The 18467-nt window shown below is 42.6% G+C and overlaps 1 protein-coding gene across 2 annotated transcripts in view; it reads left to right on the plus strand.

The window, feature by feature from the left end:
• The first annotated feature begins 4332 nt into the window (after window positions 1-4332).
• MAN2A1 (mannosidase alpha class 2A member 1) overlaps window positions 4333-18467 on the plus strand; it is a 165242-nt gene continuing 151107 nt past the window's right edge. For both annotated transcript variants that reach the window (XM_061188043.1, XM_061188044.1), the window contains exon 1: window positions 4333-4992. In XM_061188043.1, the coding sequence (XP_061044026.1) occupies window positions 4858-4992 (135 nt within the window). In that variant the 5' untranslated portion in view covers window positions 4333-4857. The remainder of the gene's footprint in view (window positions 4993-18467) is intronic.

Below are 18467 nucleotides of genomic sequence, written 5' to 3' on the forward strand. Positions count from 1 at the left end.
TCCAGAGTCTGGCTGAAACCCAGAAATAGTTGCAAAAACATATCAGCTTTTTTTACTTTACCTCCTCACCGCCTCCTCTTTGCTCTAGAAAAGAAACTAGCGTCCAAACCCAGGCAAGATAGTTCACTGGGACACCAGTCGACCATCTTCTTGGTCTGCTGGCTTTCTGAGTAAAGTCACTATTCCTTGTCCCAACATATCGTCTCTTGATTCATTGGCCTGTCATGCGGCGAGCAGCATGAGCTTGGACCCAGTAACAACATTAATTGCTTTACTATCTTGGAAGAGAGTGAAATTTCTAGGCGCATCCACTTAGCTCTTCCTACTATAATGGACTTCATCCTATGGATAGGAAAGCCAAAATGGGGATATGATCAGCTCTAGAACTGAGAAAATAATCACACAGTTGGTGTGTGGATCAAGTGACCTAACAACCAACTGGGAGCTGGATATGAGCCAAGACTTCATCTATCTACTGACCAAGATAAACTCCAGCTTTGGTTGAAGCGTCACAGCGGTGTTTTGAGTCCCCAGGAATTAGCATCAGTTCAGACCTGATGTCTAGAAAACCTCAAAAGATCTCCATATATCTTTTTCTCCAATGTACTGCCACTCTAGTATATAGCCACACATTTTTGGGGGACAAGGTTGAGGGAACACTTACAACGTGTACTGTGGCAGTGGTGCAAGGTAATTCCTAAAGAGTACACAGACTCTCCTTCAGTCAAGGGGTTCTGGGTCTGTGAATTGATATAGGTCTAAAAACTGAGTGAGAGACCACTGTGGTGACTCAGGTCAGATACTGGCTACCTGATTTAGAGCTTTTCTTGTTAATAAATATCAAGTGGTACTCTATTAGGTTGCCTATCTATTTTTTTCCTAGGGCATCTCCGTGGGCCAAGGCACTCTGATTGCCTGTACACACCTGTTGCCCTTTCATAAGGCAGATGTACCCACATTACCTTTGGTGGTCTGTGCTATTTTGGGATCCTGTCATCCCCATTGTTATCAGTGAGTGCACCTCAATAGTGGCATCCTCTAGAGTCATATATGGCCTACAGAGGGAAACATCCACAGAGATTTTCAAAGATGCATGTCTTCCTCTCACTAATGTATTTCTCAATTCTTCATTGAAGGAGCATCTTCTGGGCCTTTGCATGGAACACAGCTGGGGGATGTGCATGCAGATTACATACGATAAGTCCAGTGTAATATTTCCCTAAACTTTTGTATTCCCTGTTCCACATCATGTCAGGGAAGCTCCGGCATTTCAACCTCACAAACTCTAGGCAACTGATGAGTCCAAGTTTCCATCAGCCAACCAAGTAAGCTATTAGACCCACCTCTAGCTGCATAAGCTACCACATATAATAAACACCATAACAATAAATTTGGCTCAGTATAGTATTACATTCCATCCTCCATGGTCTAACACCCTCAGAATCCACTCCCACACGTTCTCCAGGTTTCTGCCTATATATTATCAAAGTCTTGTAGTTACTTTGGTGTGTAAGTTACTACTTCCTCCATCATAGTGTGCACCTATACCCCAAGAGCATGCTGAAATTTGATCCTAGTTGTGAGTACACTGTAGTAGAGGGTGATTACTGTGGGTTTTGAGGAGAATGTGAATTTCCTCTCAAGGCATCTGCCCCAGGTGAGTTTTCAAGCAGAGGAAGCCTACCTCTTCAGAAACTGCAGGGCAACATACTTCCACTAGTAAGAGAGGCTCAGAGTGACTTGGGGGTTCAAGATTGTCAGTTTCATCTGGGTGTAACCCACTCCAAGTTTTGGGATCCTATTATTTTACAGCACCCTAACTTTTACATGAGAAACTTGCACATCCATGAATTCAACAGAAGTTGTAATTCAGTAACGTGAAAATTAAAATTTTGTGTTTTGATTTTCAGCAATATCATTTTGTTGCTACAATCAATAAGAGCTTCCTTTAGAGTTGTATGGAGTCTGTCTCTCTGGTTCTCATACCATTACTTGGAACTGTGCTTGTCATTTCTCGTTTTAAGCATTCAAGGGGGGGGTGGGGAAGGGGTGGTGGGATGAATTGGGAGATTGGGATTGACATATATACACTAATATGTATAAAATAGATAACTAATAAGAAACTGCTGTATTAAAAAAACTACAATTCAAAAAAAAAGTACTAGGGATGTGATGTACAACATGATGATGATAGTTTATACTGCTGTATAATATATAGGAAAATTGTTAAGAGAGCAGGTCCTAAAAGTGCTCATTGTAAGAAAAAACTTTTTTTCTTTTTCTTTTATCTATATGAGATGATGGATGAGAAATAAACTTATTGTGGTAATCATTTTATAATATATGTAAAGCAAACCATCATGCTGTATACCGTAAGCTTATTCAGTGGTGTATATGTCAATTATTTCTCAATAAAACTGTAAAAACTTAAAAAAAAAAAAAGCATTCAAAGGAACTCAAAAGAATACATCTCACACCATAGTCCTTATAGTTACCTTACAGCCGTAACAGCCCAGTGTAGCTGCCACTTGGGGCTCCAAGGAACTTGGTAGTTCACCACAATCAGCCACAGGTGACTGGTTAATTGGGATGCCCCGTGTACTACGAATTATTAGCGTCTTAATTCACTTTGGCAAGGAACTCAGCACTGAGCTCAAGCCCAAAGGCCCAATCAAACCAAACTCCTAATCCTATCTTTGCAGGTTTATCTCTTGGGACTACAGATAAAGTTTAATAAAAAGAATTATTAACTATAACAGGGTTTTGGAGTAACGAGAGATTCACTAGTAAGAAGAGAACCCTAGAGAATATAGAAAGAGCAGCTTTAAGGAGCTAACCTTATAACTAACCCTTGGACTAGGAGATAGAGTTCTCAAAGAAGAGCTCCCCTAGCCCTTCCCAGGGCTAAGATCCAAAAATTACTGGAGAGGGCACAGCCTGGCTCACTGAATGGCAGAGAAATCACTGTGGTGCCACACCTTGTGAAAAATCGGCTCTCTGGAACTGGCTACAGATCTTGCCTCCAGGGTGCCCAGAAAGCTATTCACGAGGTAGTGTCTATCTTTAGCCCCCCTACTACAAAATCACTAGAGTTGGGGACGTGGGAGGAAACCGCTGGCCCCCGAGCAGCATAGGAGCTCGGCCCTGGAGAAAGCCAGGTATGCTGCAAGAGCCTGCCTACCAATGCACCAAAACCAGGTAGCAAAATACTTTCCTTCCTGTAATGTCTCTTCAGCATCCTCTACGGACAAAGCTTCAGCCCCTGCTGGCAAAGGAAAACTTACTTTAAAAGGCCCAGATCCATTTTCACAGTGCAGTCAAAAAGGGTGAATTTGGAGTTGAGAGGCAATAAATCAATAACCGGCACAAGCAGGCTCTCCTCACAGATTTTTGTAGCCAGATGTCTACACCTGTCTGGAGGGTCCTTCGGCAGGCTCCTTGCCCTCAGGTTTCCCCAGACGTCACCAAAAGCCGCGGAGGAAAAGATGAGTCTGAACAGAATTCGCAGCCCCCTTCTCCTCACCGAGTTTCCGTCCAAGGCACCCCAGGCCTGGGACCTCAAGGACAGGAAACCTGGGCAGTGAAAAGGAAGTGGGGAGAAAGCGCAGCAGAACTGGGCTGCTGGCGCCCCAGCGTCTCTCAGGGCCTCAACTTGACCAATACTGCCTTCCAGGTCACAAAAGCAGTCTGAGGTCTTTCCACCGCTGGGGGCTCCGGGAGACCGACGCGGGGCGGGCCCTGCGAGCGGCGCGTTGTGATTGGGCGCCGGGGAGCCCGCCCCCTCATCTCGGCGCGTCGGGAGGAGGCGGGGCCCGCCGCCTGCTCAGCTCCGGGGCTGCCGGCGCCTATTGACCCAGCGGCCACTGCACCGCCGCTGTCTCCTTCTGCTCGTGGCGGGCGGTGCAGGAGCGCCGAGTGGCGCTGGAGAACCGGCGTTTCCTTTCGCAGCTGCCGCCGCCATCTCCGCGTTTGCGGGGCGGGAGGGAGGGAGGGGACTCGTGGCTGCAGCTGGAGCGGGCTTCTCTCTGGGGAAGGTCCTCTTCTTGCTCTCCTTTTCGTCCTCCGCGCGCCGCCGCCGCCCGCCCCCTGCGCCCTCCCAGCGCAGCCCGGGTCCGAGAGCTGAGCGAAAAGGGCGGTGGGGGGCGGGAGGCGCCGGCGGGCGGACGCGTGCTCGGGGGAAACTCCTGCCGGACCCGTGCGTCCCCGCGCGTCTCCGCGCCCGGGGTGCACCCCGGCCCGGCCTCAGCGGCGGCGGCGGCAGCGGCAGCGGCAGCAGGAAGGGGCTCGGTCGGGGGAGGCGGGGGCGGTGCCACGGGGGCGGACCCGGCTGTCCCGGCGCTAAGTTGTGGGGCCCGGCTCCTCCCACCCTGATTTCTTTCCCCACGGCTCCTCGGACCCAGTTCCGCGCCGCCGACCCTAGAGCCGCCGAGCCCGCACCTCCTGGGTGAAGAGGACACGCCTGCCCTGGTCGAGAAAACTTTTCCTGCCGACTTGGTCGGGGCGACGGTGGCAGGAAGTCCAGACAGCGACCTTTCCTCCGCCTGCCCCGCGCGCCCTGCCGGGTGCCGGCGCTGAACTCGAGATTTAGTTTGAGCGGGCCCCTTCCGGGCTGCAGGCGAGTCCCGCCTCAGGAGGGACGCCCTGCCCCAGGGAGGGCGGTGGGCCAGGGCGAAGGCCAAGGGCGCGTGGTGGCGCCGGAGATAAGGTGCGGAGCGCCGCCCGGACCCGCATCCGCAGCGGAGAGCGCGGAGAGCCCAAGCCCGGGAGCAGGAGCCTCCGGCGGCCGCCCAGGAGTCCACAGTCCGCCTCCTCCTCCGGGTGAGGACAGTGCCCTGTCCCCGAGTCTATCGAGGAAAAATGAAGTTAAGCCGCCAGTTCACCGTGTTTGGCAGCGCTATCTTCTGTGTGGTGATCTTTTCGCTCTACCTGATGCTGGACCGGGGTCACTTAGACTACCCCAAGAGCCCGCGCCGCGAGGGCTCCTTTCCCCAGGTAAGGACCGAGGAAGTGGGGACACGGGGCTCCGAGAGGGTAGGGGTGGGGGCCCGTAGTTACCCGCTGCTCCGCGACCTCTCCCTCCCGCCGAGGCTCCGCGCTCCGTCAGGGCGAGGCCAAACTGGAGGAGGCTTGGATCCTCCTCCAGCCTGGGCTCCGCAGCCACCTCATCCCGGGCGCGCGGAGTTAACAAAGTACCAGGCGGCGTGCGGTGGCCGGATCACGCTCAGGGGAAGTGGCCGTGTTCCCGCACTCGCACCCGGGCCTGTTGGGGTGGTCACCTGCTGGCCAGTGAACCGGCGCGGCGTGAGGCGCTCCCTCGTTGGCGCAGCGCCCCCTGACAGCTGTTGGTGAGCCCCTAGGCCCACACAGGGTTAAGCTGCACAGACACCCTGCGCGCACCCAGTCGCGGAAATGAATCAAACAAACCCCATCTGGGTGTTTCATTTATTTATTTATTTTAACTGCACTGTCACTTGAGTAAAAAAAGTTTATTCCATGTTGCAGACCTCTAAGGTATGAATCTGTAGGGTTGATTTTAGTGTCGTCATTCTTCAGCTATTACGTGGGGTTTGTTTGGAGCAGATGAGGGAGCCTGGTGGGGAAGCGCTTGTTATACTCCAGCCTGTAGCTATGGGGCGCTCAGTCCCGAGCTAGCGGTCAAATTGTCAAACGAGTTGGGCAAACGACCCGTCTTAAGTCTTTTATCTCAAGTTACTAAAAATGAGCAAACGGAGACAATCGGTTCTATTTGGGAGGATATACCGCGTGTGCGATTTGTTTCACGTGATTTGCCAATGACCTGTACGATCCAGAAATTTTAGTAAAACTGGGTATTGGGTAGTATCCCCTGTAATGAATGAACCGAAGAACTCAAAACCCTGACAAGCTGATTTATCAACTACTTCACTCAAGAGTAGGGAAATGTAGGACGTGAACAAGTTGGTGTTTTTTTGTTTGTTTATTTGTTTTTCTTTTGTGTGACAGTGTAAATGACCAAAGAGTATTCTTACCTTTTGTTCTTGTGAAACGCTAGGACAAAAGGCTTGAGTTTAATGAAATTAGACTACTAATTTTACCTGAATTATTATGAAAGTGAAAAAAAGACCCCTTTGTGGATGGTGTCATCAGTACAGAGCATTCAAAATGCTTTGCAGACGAGAGGTATTAAAAATCTGGTTGTAAACAGATGTATCAAAAAATTTAAAAGCTTTTGCTTTTAGGTAGTATTAGAAAATATAGTGCGATAAGCACTATGGGATAGTTTAGAGTTTGTCCAGTGCTTGTTGATGAGATTGGATAAAACAGTTAAAAAAGGGGGCGGGGAGGGGGGGAGGAAGGGTAAATCCTCTGAAGCTAGAGCAAAAGGAGGAGTTCTAAGCCTTTTTAAAATATGTTGTACAATTTTGGGGCTTAACTTACCGTGATTTTTCCCCCAGTAATCCTATTTTTTTGAATTTTCTCCATTACAGGAAAAACCATAAAAACTGATAGATTTTACTTAAAGTGTTATCTTGAGTAACGTCCTTTGGCTTTGGCTTGATGAACACTTCGCAATGATTTATGCACACATCTGGGGCTGGGGTTCTCTGGCAACTTTGACATTTTACTGTTTCTAAAGAAGTGAGTGAGTCATTTGGTTACTGGGACGTCTTAGGCGAAGTTAATTCTAGTATTTTAATATCCAGCCCTAGTCCTTGTCAAGGGGCTGAAGTTCTGCTTACAACATAAAGCATTTAATGGAAAGTGACAATGGCTGCTGAAGAGAAGGCCCTGCGTGTATTCTGTTTTGTGTGCAAGGGGAGAGGGTTTGGAAGGTGGAACTTTTTGTGCTTAAGTTTGCCTTTCTCAGATTTTCAGTACTGGCTTTTCGGTGCAAAAGGCACCTTTGCTGATTCAGTTTTGGAGAGCCACTGAATCCCCACACAGGTGGACTGGATAAATGCTGTATAAGCCTAACTCTTGTATCTCTGATATCAGCCTGTGTGTCTTAGTCTGACATGGTAAACTGCATTCACACAATCACCACCCAGTAGCTGAGGAAACTTAGGCACAGAGGGAGTAACTTGCCCAAAGTCACACAGCTAAAAGCTGAGATTTCAACAGGCACCCTTTGGAGTCTAAGCTCTCAGCTACTATGCTGTACTGCCCCTTGGCAATCCTTTGCCTGTTTAGTCCCCCAACTTGCTTGTGGAAAATAGAGCATTATGCTCTGCAGCTCCTTAGCTTATGACTTTTTTTTTTGAAGGAGTTTTTATTATGAAGCCCTAATGAATGTGCTTTTTTTTTTAATGCCTTTTTTAAAAAAAATGTTTGATTTTGAGATAATTGTAGATTCACATGCACGTATAAGTAATAATACAGAGATCACATGTATCCTTTACCAGTTTCCCCCAGTGGTACCATCTTGCAAAACTGTAATACAGTATCACACCCTGGATATTTATATCTTGATACAGTCAATATACAGAATATTTCCATCACCACAAGGACCCCTTACATTGCCCTTTTATAGCCACAACCATTTTCCTCCTGTCCCTGTTCCCTTCTAGCCCCTGGCAATTACTCACCTGTTCTCAATTTCTATAATTTTGTCATTTCAAGAATGACAAGTGAAATCATGTAGTGTGCAACCTTTGGGGATTGGCTTTTTTCACTCAGTCTAAATCTCTGGAGAGGCATCCAGGTTGTTACATGTTTGTTCCTTATTATTTTTTGCTAATGTTGTTATCTTTTCATTTTTCTTTTGTTCCTTATTATTGCTGAGTAGTATTCCATAGATAGAGCACAGTTTGTTTAACCGTTCACCCATTGAAGGACATCTGGGTAGTTTCCAGCTTGGGGCAGTTTATTTCAAATAAAACTGCTATGAACATTATAAACATTCACGTACAATTTTTGTGTGAACATAAGCCCTCATTTCTCTGAAATATGCCCAGGAGTACAATTGCTGGGTCATAGGGTACAGGCATACCTCAGAGATATTGCAGGTTCAGTTCCAGACCACCGAATGTGCTCCTTTTTATGAAACGTTTAATGCTTGAGATTTCTCTCTCTCCCAGAATGTCTTCTAGCTCGCTTGAGAGCTAAACATTATAATGAAAACCATTATGCAGCATAGCATCCCAGCATTTGAGTTGATTTTTATTTTTTCACTACTCCTAACTCCTATGTAAATCTTAATCTGATGAGAACACCAAGCATAGCAAAGCTAGGTTGCACTAAATTATATTTCTTTGATGAGTTTGGGTATTGAATTCCTTAGTTTTAATAGAGCCAAGCTAGTCAGTCACTATAAATCATTTTTGGTGTCTAGTAGAATGATTTCTCTAGAAAGGGATTGATTTCCTCTGAATTGTCCATTTTAGTTTCTTCCAGTTAACATGGAACCTTACATGGTCCATCATGTAAACAAGATATGTTTTAAAACCGTCTTCAGTTGAGAGTAGTCTATTTGCTGTTATTCTGGCTTTCTTTCTTTTTGCCTCCTCCCCCAAGTCTGTGTTTTCCACCACTTGGCCAGACTCTGGGGTGGAAGTGGGCCCAACTCTGGGTGCTCCAGGTTCTCCCACCCTGGAGCAGCTGCCTGCCTCTGGATAGTCCTTGGAAGGCTTTCCCCTGTACTTTTAGGAGGAATTCCTTTGAGGCCTTGAGGCAACAGGTGGCTTTGTCTGTTTTAGCTTGTGTGTATTTTAGGGTTAATAAATCTCAGCTAGAAAAATTAATAAAAATTCCACTGTGAATGAGAGGCTGGCCAGGGCCTAATGCCCTGAAGATGCTTTGAGGTAATGTAAGAATTCGAGCAGATGGAAAGGAGAAACATTGTTAAGGTCTTCCTGAAATTCTTCATCACTTCCTACAAACGATTTCACAAGTTGCTTACTATCTACATTGTGTATAAGAGGATGGCTTATTAATGTCTTATGTTTGGATCTGGAGAATTAATGACTCAGGTTTTGTATAACAAATGATCGATCTTTAAATAACTAGTATAGCATATGATCATAGCGATTCATATTAACCCTTGAAAGTTCAGAGATCGCGACTGATGGAGAATGTGAAAGTGAAGTTCAGATTTTATCTTGGTGCCCAGAAAACATTTATCAAGTGAGAAAGTGTGAATGTCTTTAAGTATTTGATTGAAAGACATTGGTAGGTGGGGACTTCTATGTCTTTTTTTTTTTTTTTTTTCACTTTTACTGTGAAAATATAATACACATATAAAAACATGCTTTAACACCTTACATCTCTAGTACTTTCTTAAGAGTTCAACACAGTATATGTTTAATTAAAGTTGACCTCAGTCCCCCAGTTGTTTTTTCTTGCTTTTAGAGATCTGTGAATCTTAAGAATAATAAACAGAAAAATACGATTTTTCCTGCTTCTCCACACTCCAGTGCACTCTATTTATAAACAATAGCACTTGTTGGGGTTTGTGCAAGTGTGTAGAAGGGAGTTTGTTTCATTCCTTGGGGTACACTGTTTGAGAGCTGTGACTTTTGGGAAGTGATGGAACTTTGACCTTGACCGTGGTGACAACCAGGGATTTAGGAGAAATGAGTGCAAGAACATGAAAGCCCCTGAAAAGGGCTGGTTTCCTCCACCCTCTCCCGAGTAGAGTCCAGCAGTCCTGCAGGACTCCTCCTGCCAGCATGTTTCACTAAGACTCAAGAGTCTTCCAATACACCAACTAGGACAGACAGTCATGACTGCATCTGGTCTGAAGGCTTACGTTTATTATTTTTTAAATTGAATTGAATGTGTTATTCCCAGATCAGCACTGCTGTCCGGACCTAAACAAATACTTTTGCTTGGGAGATGTTGCAATCCTGTTTATCTGAAGGGGATTTTTCTCTGTGACTCATTAATTAGCATTAAAGGATATCTGGGCTGTGGGCAAAACATTGACTAAAATTACCACTTTTATGTGTTGTTTTTTATTTTGAGTCAGCTGTTGCTTTTGGTGATAGCTGTTAAAACTTTGGCCTTTTTTGACAGACTGGACTAAGTGTTGAGATTGTCCTAGAAAGAGTAGTTTAGTAGCTGCCTCTGATTCCCTGCTTTTACTCTTAGTTTTTTGAGTCCAGCAGTCTTAGTTTTCCCTTGTTGTTCCCTCACTTCCATGGAGATCTGTAAGAAAATGGGAGGATATTCAACAGTTGGGGTGTAATCTCTGGTTGCTGGATTACAAAGGCCTCATTGCGTTTTTGGCCCCTTCCGTCCTGGTGGTCATGTTCCTGGTAGCATCGGCTTTTATAGTACATGTGGAAGAGAGGAGGAGGAACTCGAAAGAGCAAATTTTGCTTCTTTTCTCAGTTGTGATTTGTAAGTTGATCAGGAGAGGAAGTGTAGACCATTTTAGCTAAAACGGGTTTCTCTTTCAGTTATAGGTGTTACACCAAAGCTGCTAATTTTAAGGTTGAAACTGTGTTTAGGTTCAAACAAGTTTGAGGGTCGATTGTTCTGAAATGGAGTTGAGACCTAGTGCTTGAGTATTGCTAAATTTGCCTTGTGATAGGGGGGAAGTAAATGATTTGATTTGAGTACACTCAGTCTCTTGAGGTTACAATGTAGCTTTTCTGTGAGACAGTGTATTTAAGGTAATGCTATTTGTATTGCAATACTTCTATGCAGACCAGTGCCTAGTAGGTATCTAGTAAATATTTCATGTTAAATTTGTACATTTAACATGTTATATCTAAAGAAAAGATCAACCTTGGAGAATGCTAGTTTAAACATGCACATCTCTACCTTTGGCTGCCTCACAACCTCTTTGCTACTGACATTTGGGGCTGGATTCTTTGATGTAGGGGGCTGTCCTGTGCATCATAGGATGTTTAGCAGCATCCCTGGTCTCTACCCAGTATATGCCGGAAACACCTTTCCCCAACTTGTAGCAACCAAAAGTGTCTCCGCACATTGCTAAATGTCCCCCGGGGGAAAAAAAATCAACCCTGTTGAAAACCACTTTGGCTGCAGTCTAGCCAAAGGCCTATTCTTTATACCCATAGCACTTTGTTAGCACTTTGCATTTTAGGAAGGAGTGATCAAAAGGCTTAATTCTTTTTTTTTTTTTTAATTGAAGTGTAGTAGAGTTACAATGTTGTGTTAGTTTCTGGTGTACAGCAGAGTGATTCAGTTATACATATGTGTGTGTGTGTGTGTGTATATATATCTTGTTTTACATATGCTTTTCCATTATGGCTTATTATGGGATATTGAATATAGTTCCCTGTGCTATATAATAGGACCTTGTTGTTTATCCATTCTATATATAATAGTTTGCATCTGCTAGTCCCAAACTCCCAGTCCAACCCTTCCCCCCTCCCCCTTGGCAACCACAAGTCTGTTCTCCATGTTTGTGAGTCTGTTTCTGTTTTGTAGATAAGTTCATTTGTGTCATATTTTAGATTCCACATATAAGGATATCATATGGTATTTGTTTTCCTCTTTGTGACTCACCTTATTTAGTAGGATAATCTCTAGGTCTATCCATGTAGCAAATGGCATTATTTCATTCTTTTTTTATTTCTGGGTAATAGTCTATTGTGCGTGTGTGTGTGTGTGTGTGTGTGTGTGTGTGTGTGTATATGCCATATCCTCTTTATCCATTCATCTTTAGATGGACATTTAGTTTGTTTCCCTGTCTTGGCTATTGTAAATATTGCTGCTGTGAGCATAGGGGTGCATGTATCTTTTTGAATTATATTATAGTTTTGTCTGGATAAATGCCCAGGAGTGGGATTGCAGGCTCATATGGCAACTCTATTTTTAGTTTTTTGAGGAACATCCATACTGTTCTCCATAGTGGCTGCACCAATTTGCATTCTCACTAACAGCGTAGGAGGAGGGTTCCCTTTTCTCCACACCCTCTCCAGCATTTGTTATTTGTAGACTTTTTAATGATGGCCATTTTGACTGGTGTGAGGTGGTATCTCATTGTAGTTTTGATTTGCATTTCTCTAATAATTAGAGATGTTGAGCATCTTTTCATGTGCCTATTGACCATCTGTATGTCTTCTTTGGAGAAATGTCTGTTTATGTCTTCTGCCCATTTTTTGACTGGGTTGTTTATTTTTTGAGTTGTTTGAGCTGTTTTTATATTTTGGAAATTAAGCCCTTGTCAGTCACATTGTTTGCAAATAATTTCTCTCAGTCCATAGGTTGTCTTTTTGTTTTGTTTATGGTTTCCTTTGCTGTGCAAAAATTTATAAGTTTTATTAGGTCCCATTTGTTTATTTTTGCTTTTATTTCTATTGCTTTGGGAGAGTGACCTAAGAAAACACTGGTACGATTTATGTCAGAGAATGTTTTGCCTATGTTCTCTTCTAGGAGTTTTATGGTGTCATGTCTTCTATTTAAGTCAAAAGGCTTAATTCTAATACTCAAGGATAACTAGCATTTTTTTGATGACTGAAATGTATCCTTTCACTAGATGCCCAAAATTCACTTATATTTTTAGGATTCTGCATTGCAGTATGTTATAGAAAATACAGGGGTAGATTATGTTCATATGGAAGTTAAAAATGGAAGATTATTATAATGAAACTTAATTAAAAAAAAATTGGACATGCTAATTATTCTGAGAAAAGCATTTGGTCAAGTGATAGTAAATAGACCATGTTTTACTTTCCGCAAGCTTAGTTAGAGTTTAGCAGTAGTCTAGATTTATTCGCCTTGCCTTTTAGCACAGGAAAATAAGATATATTGATTAGTAATAAGGTAGTATGGAAGGCATATGCAAAAATAATTTGAGTTGTCTAAAGCTTTCTCAGGCAAGGTATTTACTTTCTTCAGTGTATTACTTGTTTTATTTCTGCTAATTCTGATGATTCTGGTTACTGCATTTTGTATTCCTTTTTGAGATTAGAAAAAGCAGGGAAAGAAACTGGAAAATAAAGTGGATGGAGACTTCCTTCCTGTTCATTTCATTTTGTTCTAAACGGCCTTTTTAAAGAAAGGGGGTGGAGGTAGGGGTAGGAAAAGAATGAAGTTCTGGGCAAATATTCTCCTTCCTTCCCTTTTGTCCGAAGACCTCTGGTCTTGAACTTTGCTGAAGTCAGCTAACTGTGGGCCCAGTCTGGCCTGACACCTGTTTATGTAGGGCCACAAGCTAAGAATGATTCTTACATTTTAAAATGGTTAAATATGTCATAGTTAAATATGGTCACACTCATTCCTCTGTGAATCGAATCATCTCTGGCTGCTTTTGTGTTACAAGGGCAGAGTTGAGAGGTTGCGACAGAAAGCGTAGCCTACAAAGCCAAAGATATTTACTGTTTGACCCTTTGCAGAAAAAGTTTGCCAACCCTTGGTTTAAACCGTATTTCTCTGTTATTAACATTGCAGGCAAATAGTGTGGTTAGATCTGTTGAAGCAGAGGTGGGTTAAGTAAAAAACAAACAAAATTCTCGTAAACTGGTTATTAGGTAAGCATTACTCAAACTTAGTTTGTGTTTTGAGAGTGTGGTTTAAAACTTGTGTTGTCTGTGTGTTTCATAGATTTCCAAGCGTCCTTGGGGAACTTCTGTGCTAGAGCATGGGCATGCTTGACATGTTTAATTTGTTTCCCTTCTATCACCTGAAGATTTCTCACTCTGGGACCGATCTGGGACAGAGGGTTCTAGGGCATGAACTAAGCAAAATTGATCCATAGTCTTGAGATTGCAAACCATGACTTTATTGTGTCTTGGATTTGCTGTAATTCACAGATGGGCTGAATTCTGAGCCTAATCTGACTGCTTGGATTGGTTAGTACTGTAGAAGGAGAGCCCAGGTCCTTCTGCAAAAGGTATCTTCTGCAAAAACCATAGATCTAGGGCCGGAACTTGGCAGTCATCTCTGGGACCCCGACGACTGCTCAGCTTGAAGGCAAAGAACTGACTACCAGGGCGTCTGCAGGGGCACTGTGCTACTCTGGTTATCCAAGAGTAATTAATTCCTGCTAATTTTGATCCTTCTTCATGCTTCTTAATGATTATGTGTGACTTTCATCATTCCTGTGGCACAGACCACCATCCCATTTGTGTCCTCAAAGACTTTACTGTCACCATTAAAATGTAGTACACTTCCTCTGAACAAAATGAGTGTAATGCGTCTCATTGAGTGGTGCAACTTTTAAGTGGTTTTTTTTTTCATTTTTAAATATATGCATGTGTGCATTTTTCACATGTAAATGGATTTCTGCACTGGCTTCCTTTGCAGGTAGTTGCCTTCAGAAGTCCAGCGAAATCAAATGCTTTTTGCAAAGGCAGAGCAGGCCCCAAATGGGACCTGATCCTACCAGTGAACATTAGTGTCCTGAATCAGGAGTCTGGAGAGCCAGGAAACTTGCCAGTGATTTTTTTCTTCTAAATACATGTTTCTTCCAGGTCTGATGGTGTTTAGTTTTGTAATGGGAAGCCTTCCTCTTCAGGATGAAGCTGTACGTTGGGTCTGAAGGTGTACTTTGCAGCATTTACCCTCTTTTCCCTACTGCAGGTGTGGAGGAATGAGGAATTTATTGGTCCTGGCCTTTGTGGCAACATTTTTACCTGTGGAGCATTAGAGGATGGAAGCCTGACAGTCTGAATCATTCTCAGAATTATTTTCTACATAAAAGAAGTCCTGAATTTGTGTTTTTAGAATCCAGTGAGGTAGTCATTCTCTTAACAGTCATCAGTACCCCAGAAAAGTCATAATAGGAAAGAGTCATAGAATTTTTGGAGGGCCCTTCCAAGGTTAGGTAATTTAGTCTTTGATTTTTCAGATAAGGACACAGACATGTAAACTGGACCTCAGCAGTTTTGTTTTTGTTTTTTGGCTTAGGTCCCATAACTAGTCATAGCATACCTGGGACATGCTTGCTGTCCTGTAATTCAATGATCTTTCTGTTGTACTACAGCCAGCATATATTTGATGACTCACTATGCGTTAGGTACTATGGAAATTGTGATAGACATGCCAGGTATATTGCTTTTTGATAGAGCTTCTTAGTTATTTGAGGAGACACAACTGCCATTTCTGAAACAATTAGAGACAGTTGAGTGTTATTTAGTTATTCTTTAGAAGAGTTAATTTTAAAAAGTTAGAACAGTGCCTGGCATGTAGCAAATGCTCAATAAGTGCTAACTATTACCAATGAACGGAGGTTTATATAGTATCTGTATGTACAAGGCACTCTTATAGGTTCTGGGTATAAAGGAACTAAGAATTAAACAAGACTCCATGATCTTAATTTATATTCTTAATATAAGGGCAAAGGCCTTAAAGAGAATTCAGAACTAAGTTCGTGTAATGGCCTAGCTCCAACTGACCAAAGGACATGGGACAGAAGCTAGGCTTTTCTGATTGGGTAGGACTTTGAAAGGAGAAAGGACATTCCTAGTGTGAAGTACAATGCTTCCGAAGGCTCGGAGCCTGGCACCATGAGAAGAGGTAAGGAGGCTGGTTTGATTTATAATATTTGGAGCTTGTGAAGAGTAATTGGGAAAACACAGCAGGTAGTTTGGGATCAGATTGTGAATTTTCCTGAGAGCCAGTGCGAGGAGTTATGAGTTGGATGGTGGTGAACCATTCGAAGTTATTATTGAGTATGTCAGGAAGCTGCTTGGGAAAACCAATGTTGGCGAATTAATTTCATAGAAAATTTTAGACCTGGAAGGGAGCTAAGAGAATATTAATCTAAATTATTCCGGTAGCAGGTGTGTAGGAAGACTCAGAAGGAGGAAGGCAGCTGAGAATCTGTTTGAGGTAATACAGACATAAGGCAGTAAATCCCTGTACCAGTATTGAATTGGCTGGAGTCAAGAGGAAGAGGGAAAAAGTGGAGACATTTTGTAAGAAGAAGCATCGGGCTTTCTGACGGATTTGATAAAGGGTAATGATGGGTGGCTTGAGTAAAAAAGGTTCTCCCACCTTTTTCCTTTGGGGCATTTGGAGACTGCTTGTACTGCTTGCAGAAGGGGATAGTTGGAAGGATAAGCTAGTTTGGGAAGCCAAGTTCAGTTTCGTTTATGATGAGGTGGATGTGAGTGGAAATAGCCAAGTGGGCTGGAGTGCCAGAGTGAGAGATCGGGGAAGGGAGATGCTGATCTGGTATCATCAGCACAGGCGAGAATGAATGAGCTCAGTTGGGACTTTGCTTTGTGAGAAGAGAGCAGAGAGCCAAGTAACATTTCTTATAGCCAAAAGCTATGCTTCTTAGATTAAGATTACTGTATAGCAGATGTTAATAAAATGCAGCAGCTTGTATTCAAATTGTCAGAAACCAGCTCATTGATTAGCATACCTCAGAAAAGATAAGGCTATCATAAGGAAGGATTACAAAGAAGCATTTCAGTAGGAAATGAAAAAAGGCCCATCTCACCTTTGGCCCAAATTATGGGACTAAATTATTTTTTCTAGGTTATAAGAACAAAAAATAGATTACTCTGTGTGTGTGTCTGCATGTGGGGGGGGTGTGCGCGCGCGTGTGTATGTTGAGGGGTGGGGGAGGGAGAAGGAGGAAGAGAGAGATTTATTAAAGACCAAAAGGCAGCACTCTAAGCAGGGGCCTCATAGCTCAAGGTGGTTCTGAAGATCAAACAGATTTCTGAGGGTACCCCCAAACTGCCTGTTGTTTATAGCAAAGAAGAGCCTGTCCCACTTGAATGGTGGCTAGCCCCACGTCCCTCACCCCAGAACTGAAGAAGAACTCTTTTTGTCCCCAGACCAATTCGTGAAAATTTGTAGGGCCAAATGACAACACTCAAGATGCAAGATATTGGGCTGGCCAAAAAGTTCGTTTGGGTTTTTCCATAAGATGTTACGGAAAAACTCGGACGAACTTTTTGGCCAACCCCAGTACTTATTGTGACTTTAAGGGGAGATCTAACCAATAACTGTTTAAAAGAAAAAAAATTTGAAGAACCCAAGAAATTAGTATCTTTAACTCATCTCTGGTAGCTGATAGTATGATATTTAGAAGTTTGCTATTTTACACTCTTTTATGTTACATTGTGCCTTACTATTGCTTTTGTTGTGTCTGTGGTATTTATCATGCTCCTCCTTGCCCTTGTAGATCAATTGGTTCAGACCGATATTTTTTTAAATTTATTTTATTGAAGTATAGTTGATTTACAGTGTTGTGTTAATTTCTGCTGTACAGCAAAGTGATTCAGTTATACATATATATACACATTCTTTTTCATATTCTTTTCCATTATGGCTTATCACAGGACGTTGAATATAGTTTTCCTGTGCTATACAGTAGGACCTTGTTGTTTATCCATTCTGTATATAATAGTTTGCATCTGCTAATCCCAAACTCCCAACCCATTCCCCCCTCCTCCCCTTCAGCAACCACAAGTCTGTTCTCTATCAGACCGATTTTTACAAAGTCACTAGGAAAGGATTTGTAAAACTTTAGAATATTTGATGCTTGTAAAGAAAAGTAAGGAAATTCAGAATTTATAATAATTCAGGTGGGGCTTGCCTAAACACCTGTCTCTTGTCTGTAAGGAATAGTGGGGCTTATTCAGGAAATGAATAGTATAAACAAGACTGAAGGTAGGCTGATTATCTACTTAATACAATCCTGCCTTCAGAGATTCCCTGGAACTATTTCTGTATGAAAAACCGTCTTAGATATGCCAATTGCATTTATTTTAATAGGCTAACACTGTTTAGGTTGATTTGTTTTTTCCATTTTTGATAGTTACTTTCTTTTTACATTAAAATTGTGTTTCTCAAAATTACTTGTGTAAAATTATAATGTCGATAGAACTTTTATTAGCAGATCCTAAAGTATAATATATGCCATTCCTTCATGGAGAATGAGTTAGGTAGTATAAATGGATTGTGCATAATAACCCTTGTGTACAAAGACAGGCATATGTCAAAAAATATAAGATAGATTAACAACATAGACCAGAGGTCTTTGATCAGATGAATGCATGACAGTATGATCCTGGTTCCTTGGGAATTCTTGCAGTCTGAAAATGTATCCCATGAACTTTTATGCATGTTCTTGGGTGGGATACATTGTTGACATATTATCTCAGAGTACTATGTGTAAGAATAGAAATTCCGTTAAAATATAAAATATGTTTTAGAAGAAAAATTAGTATGATTTTTTTTTAAATTGCAAAACTATAAAGAAAAGTAATGTTCCATGGAAGAGTTTGCAAAGTGCTGAATTAAAGAATTCTATTAGTCAACACCTAATTTGCTTAGTGCCACTTAATTGCAGTTATTAACTATATTTGAAAGTAATAAAACTACACTGTATGAAAATATTTTATAGCATAAACATTTTGTGCTGCCTGCAAGGCCTTGTTCTCTTAATCATTTTTAAAAAGATACCTGTTTTGCAGAATTTCACTTTATACAGTGGCTCGGTGCCTAAAATGTTGCCTCAACAGGAGGTGGTTCCTGTGCAGCTGCATTGGGCTGCTGTGGATGGGGATGATAGGGTTCCAATTTCCGTAAACATCTGGAAACCCATAGGGTAG

The sequence above is a fragment of the Eubalaena glacialis genome, chromosome 4 (assembly GCF_028564815.1).
Source record: "Eubalaena glacialis isolate mEubGla1 chromosome 4, mEubGla1.1.hap2.+ XY, whole genome shotgun sequence".
Lineage (NCBI taxonomy): Eukaryota > Metazoa > Chordata > Mammalia > Artiodactyla > Balaenidae > Eubalaena > Eubalaena glacialis.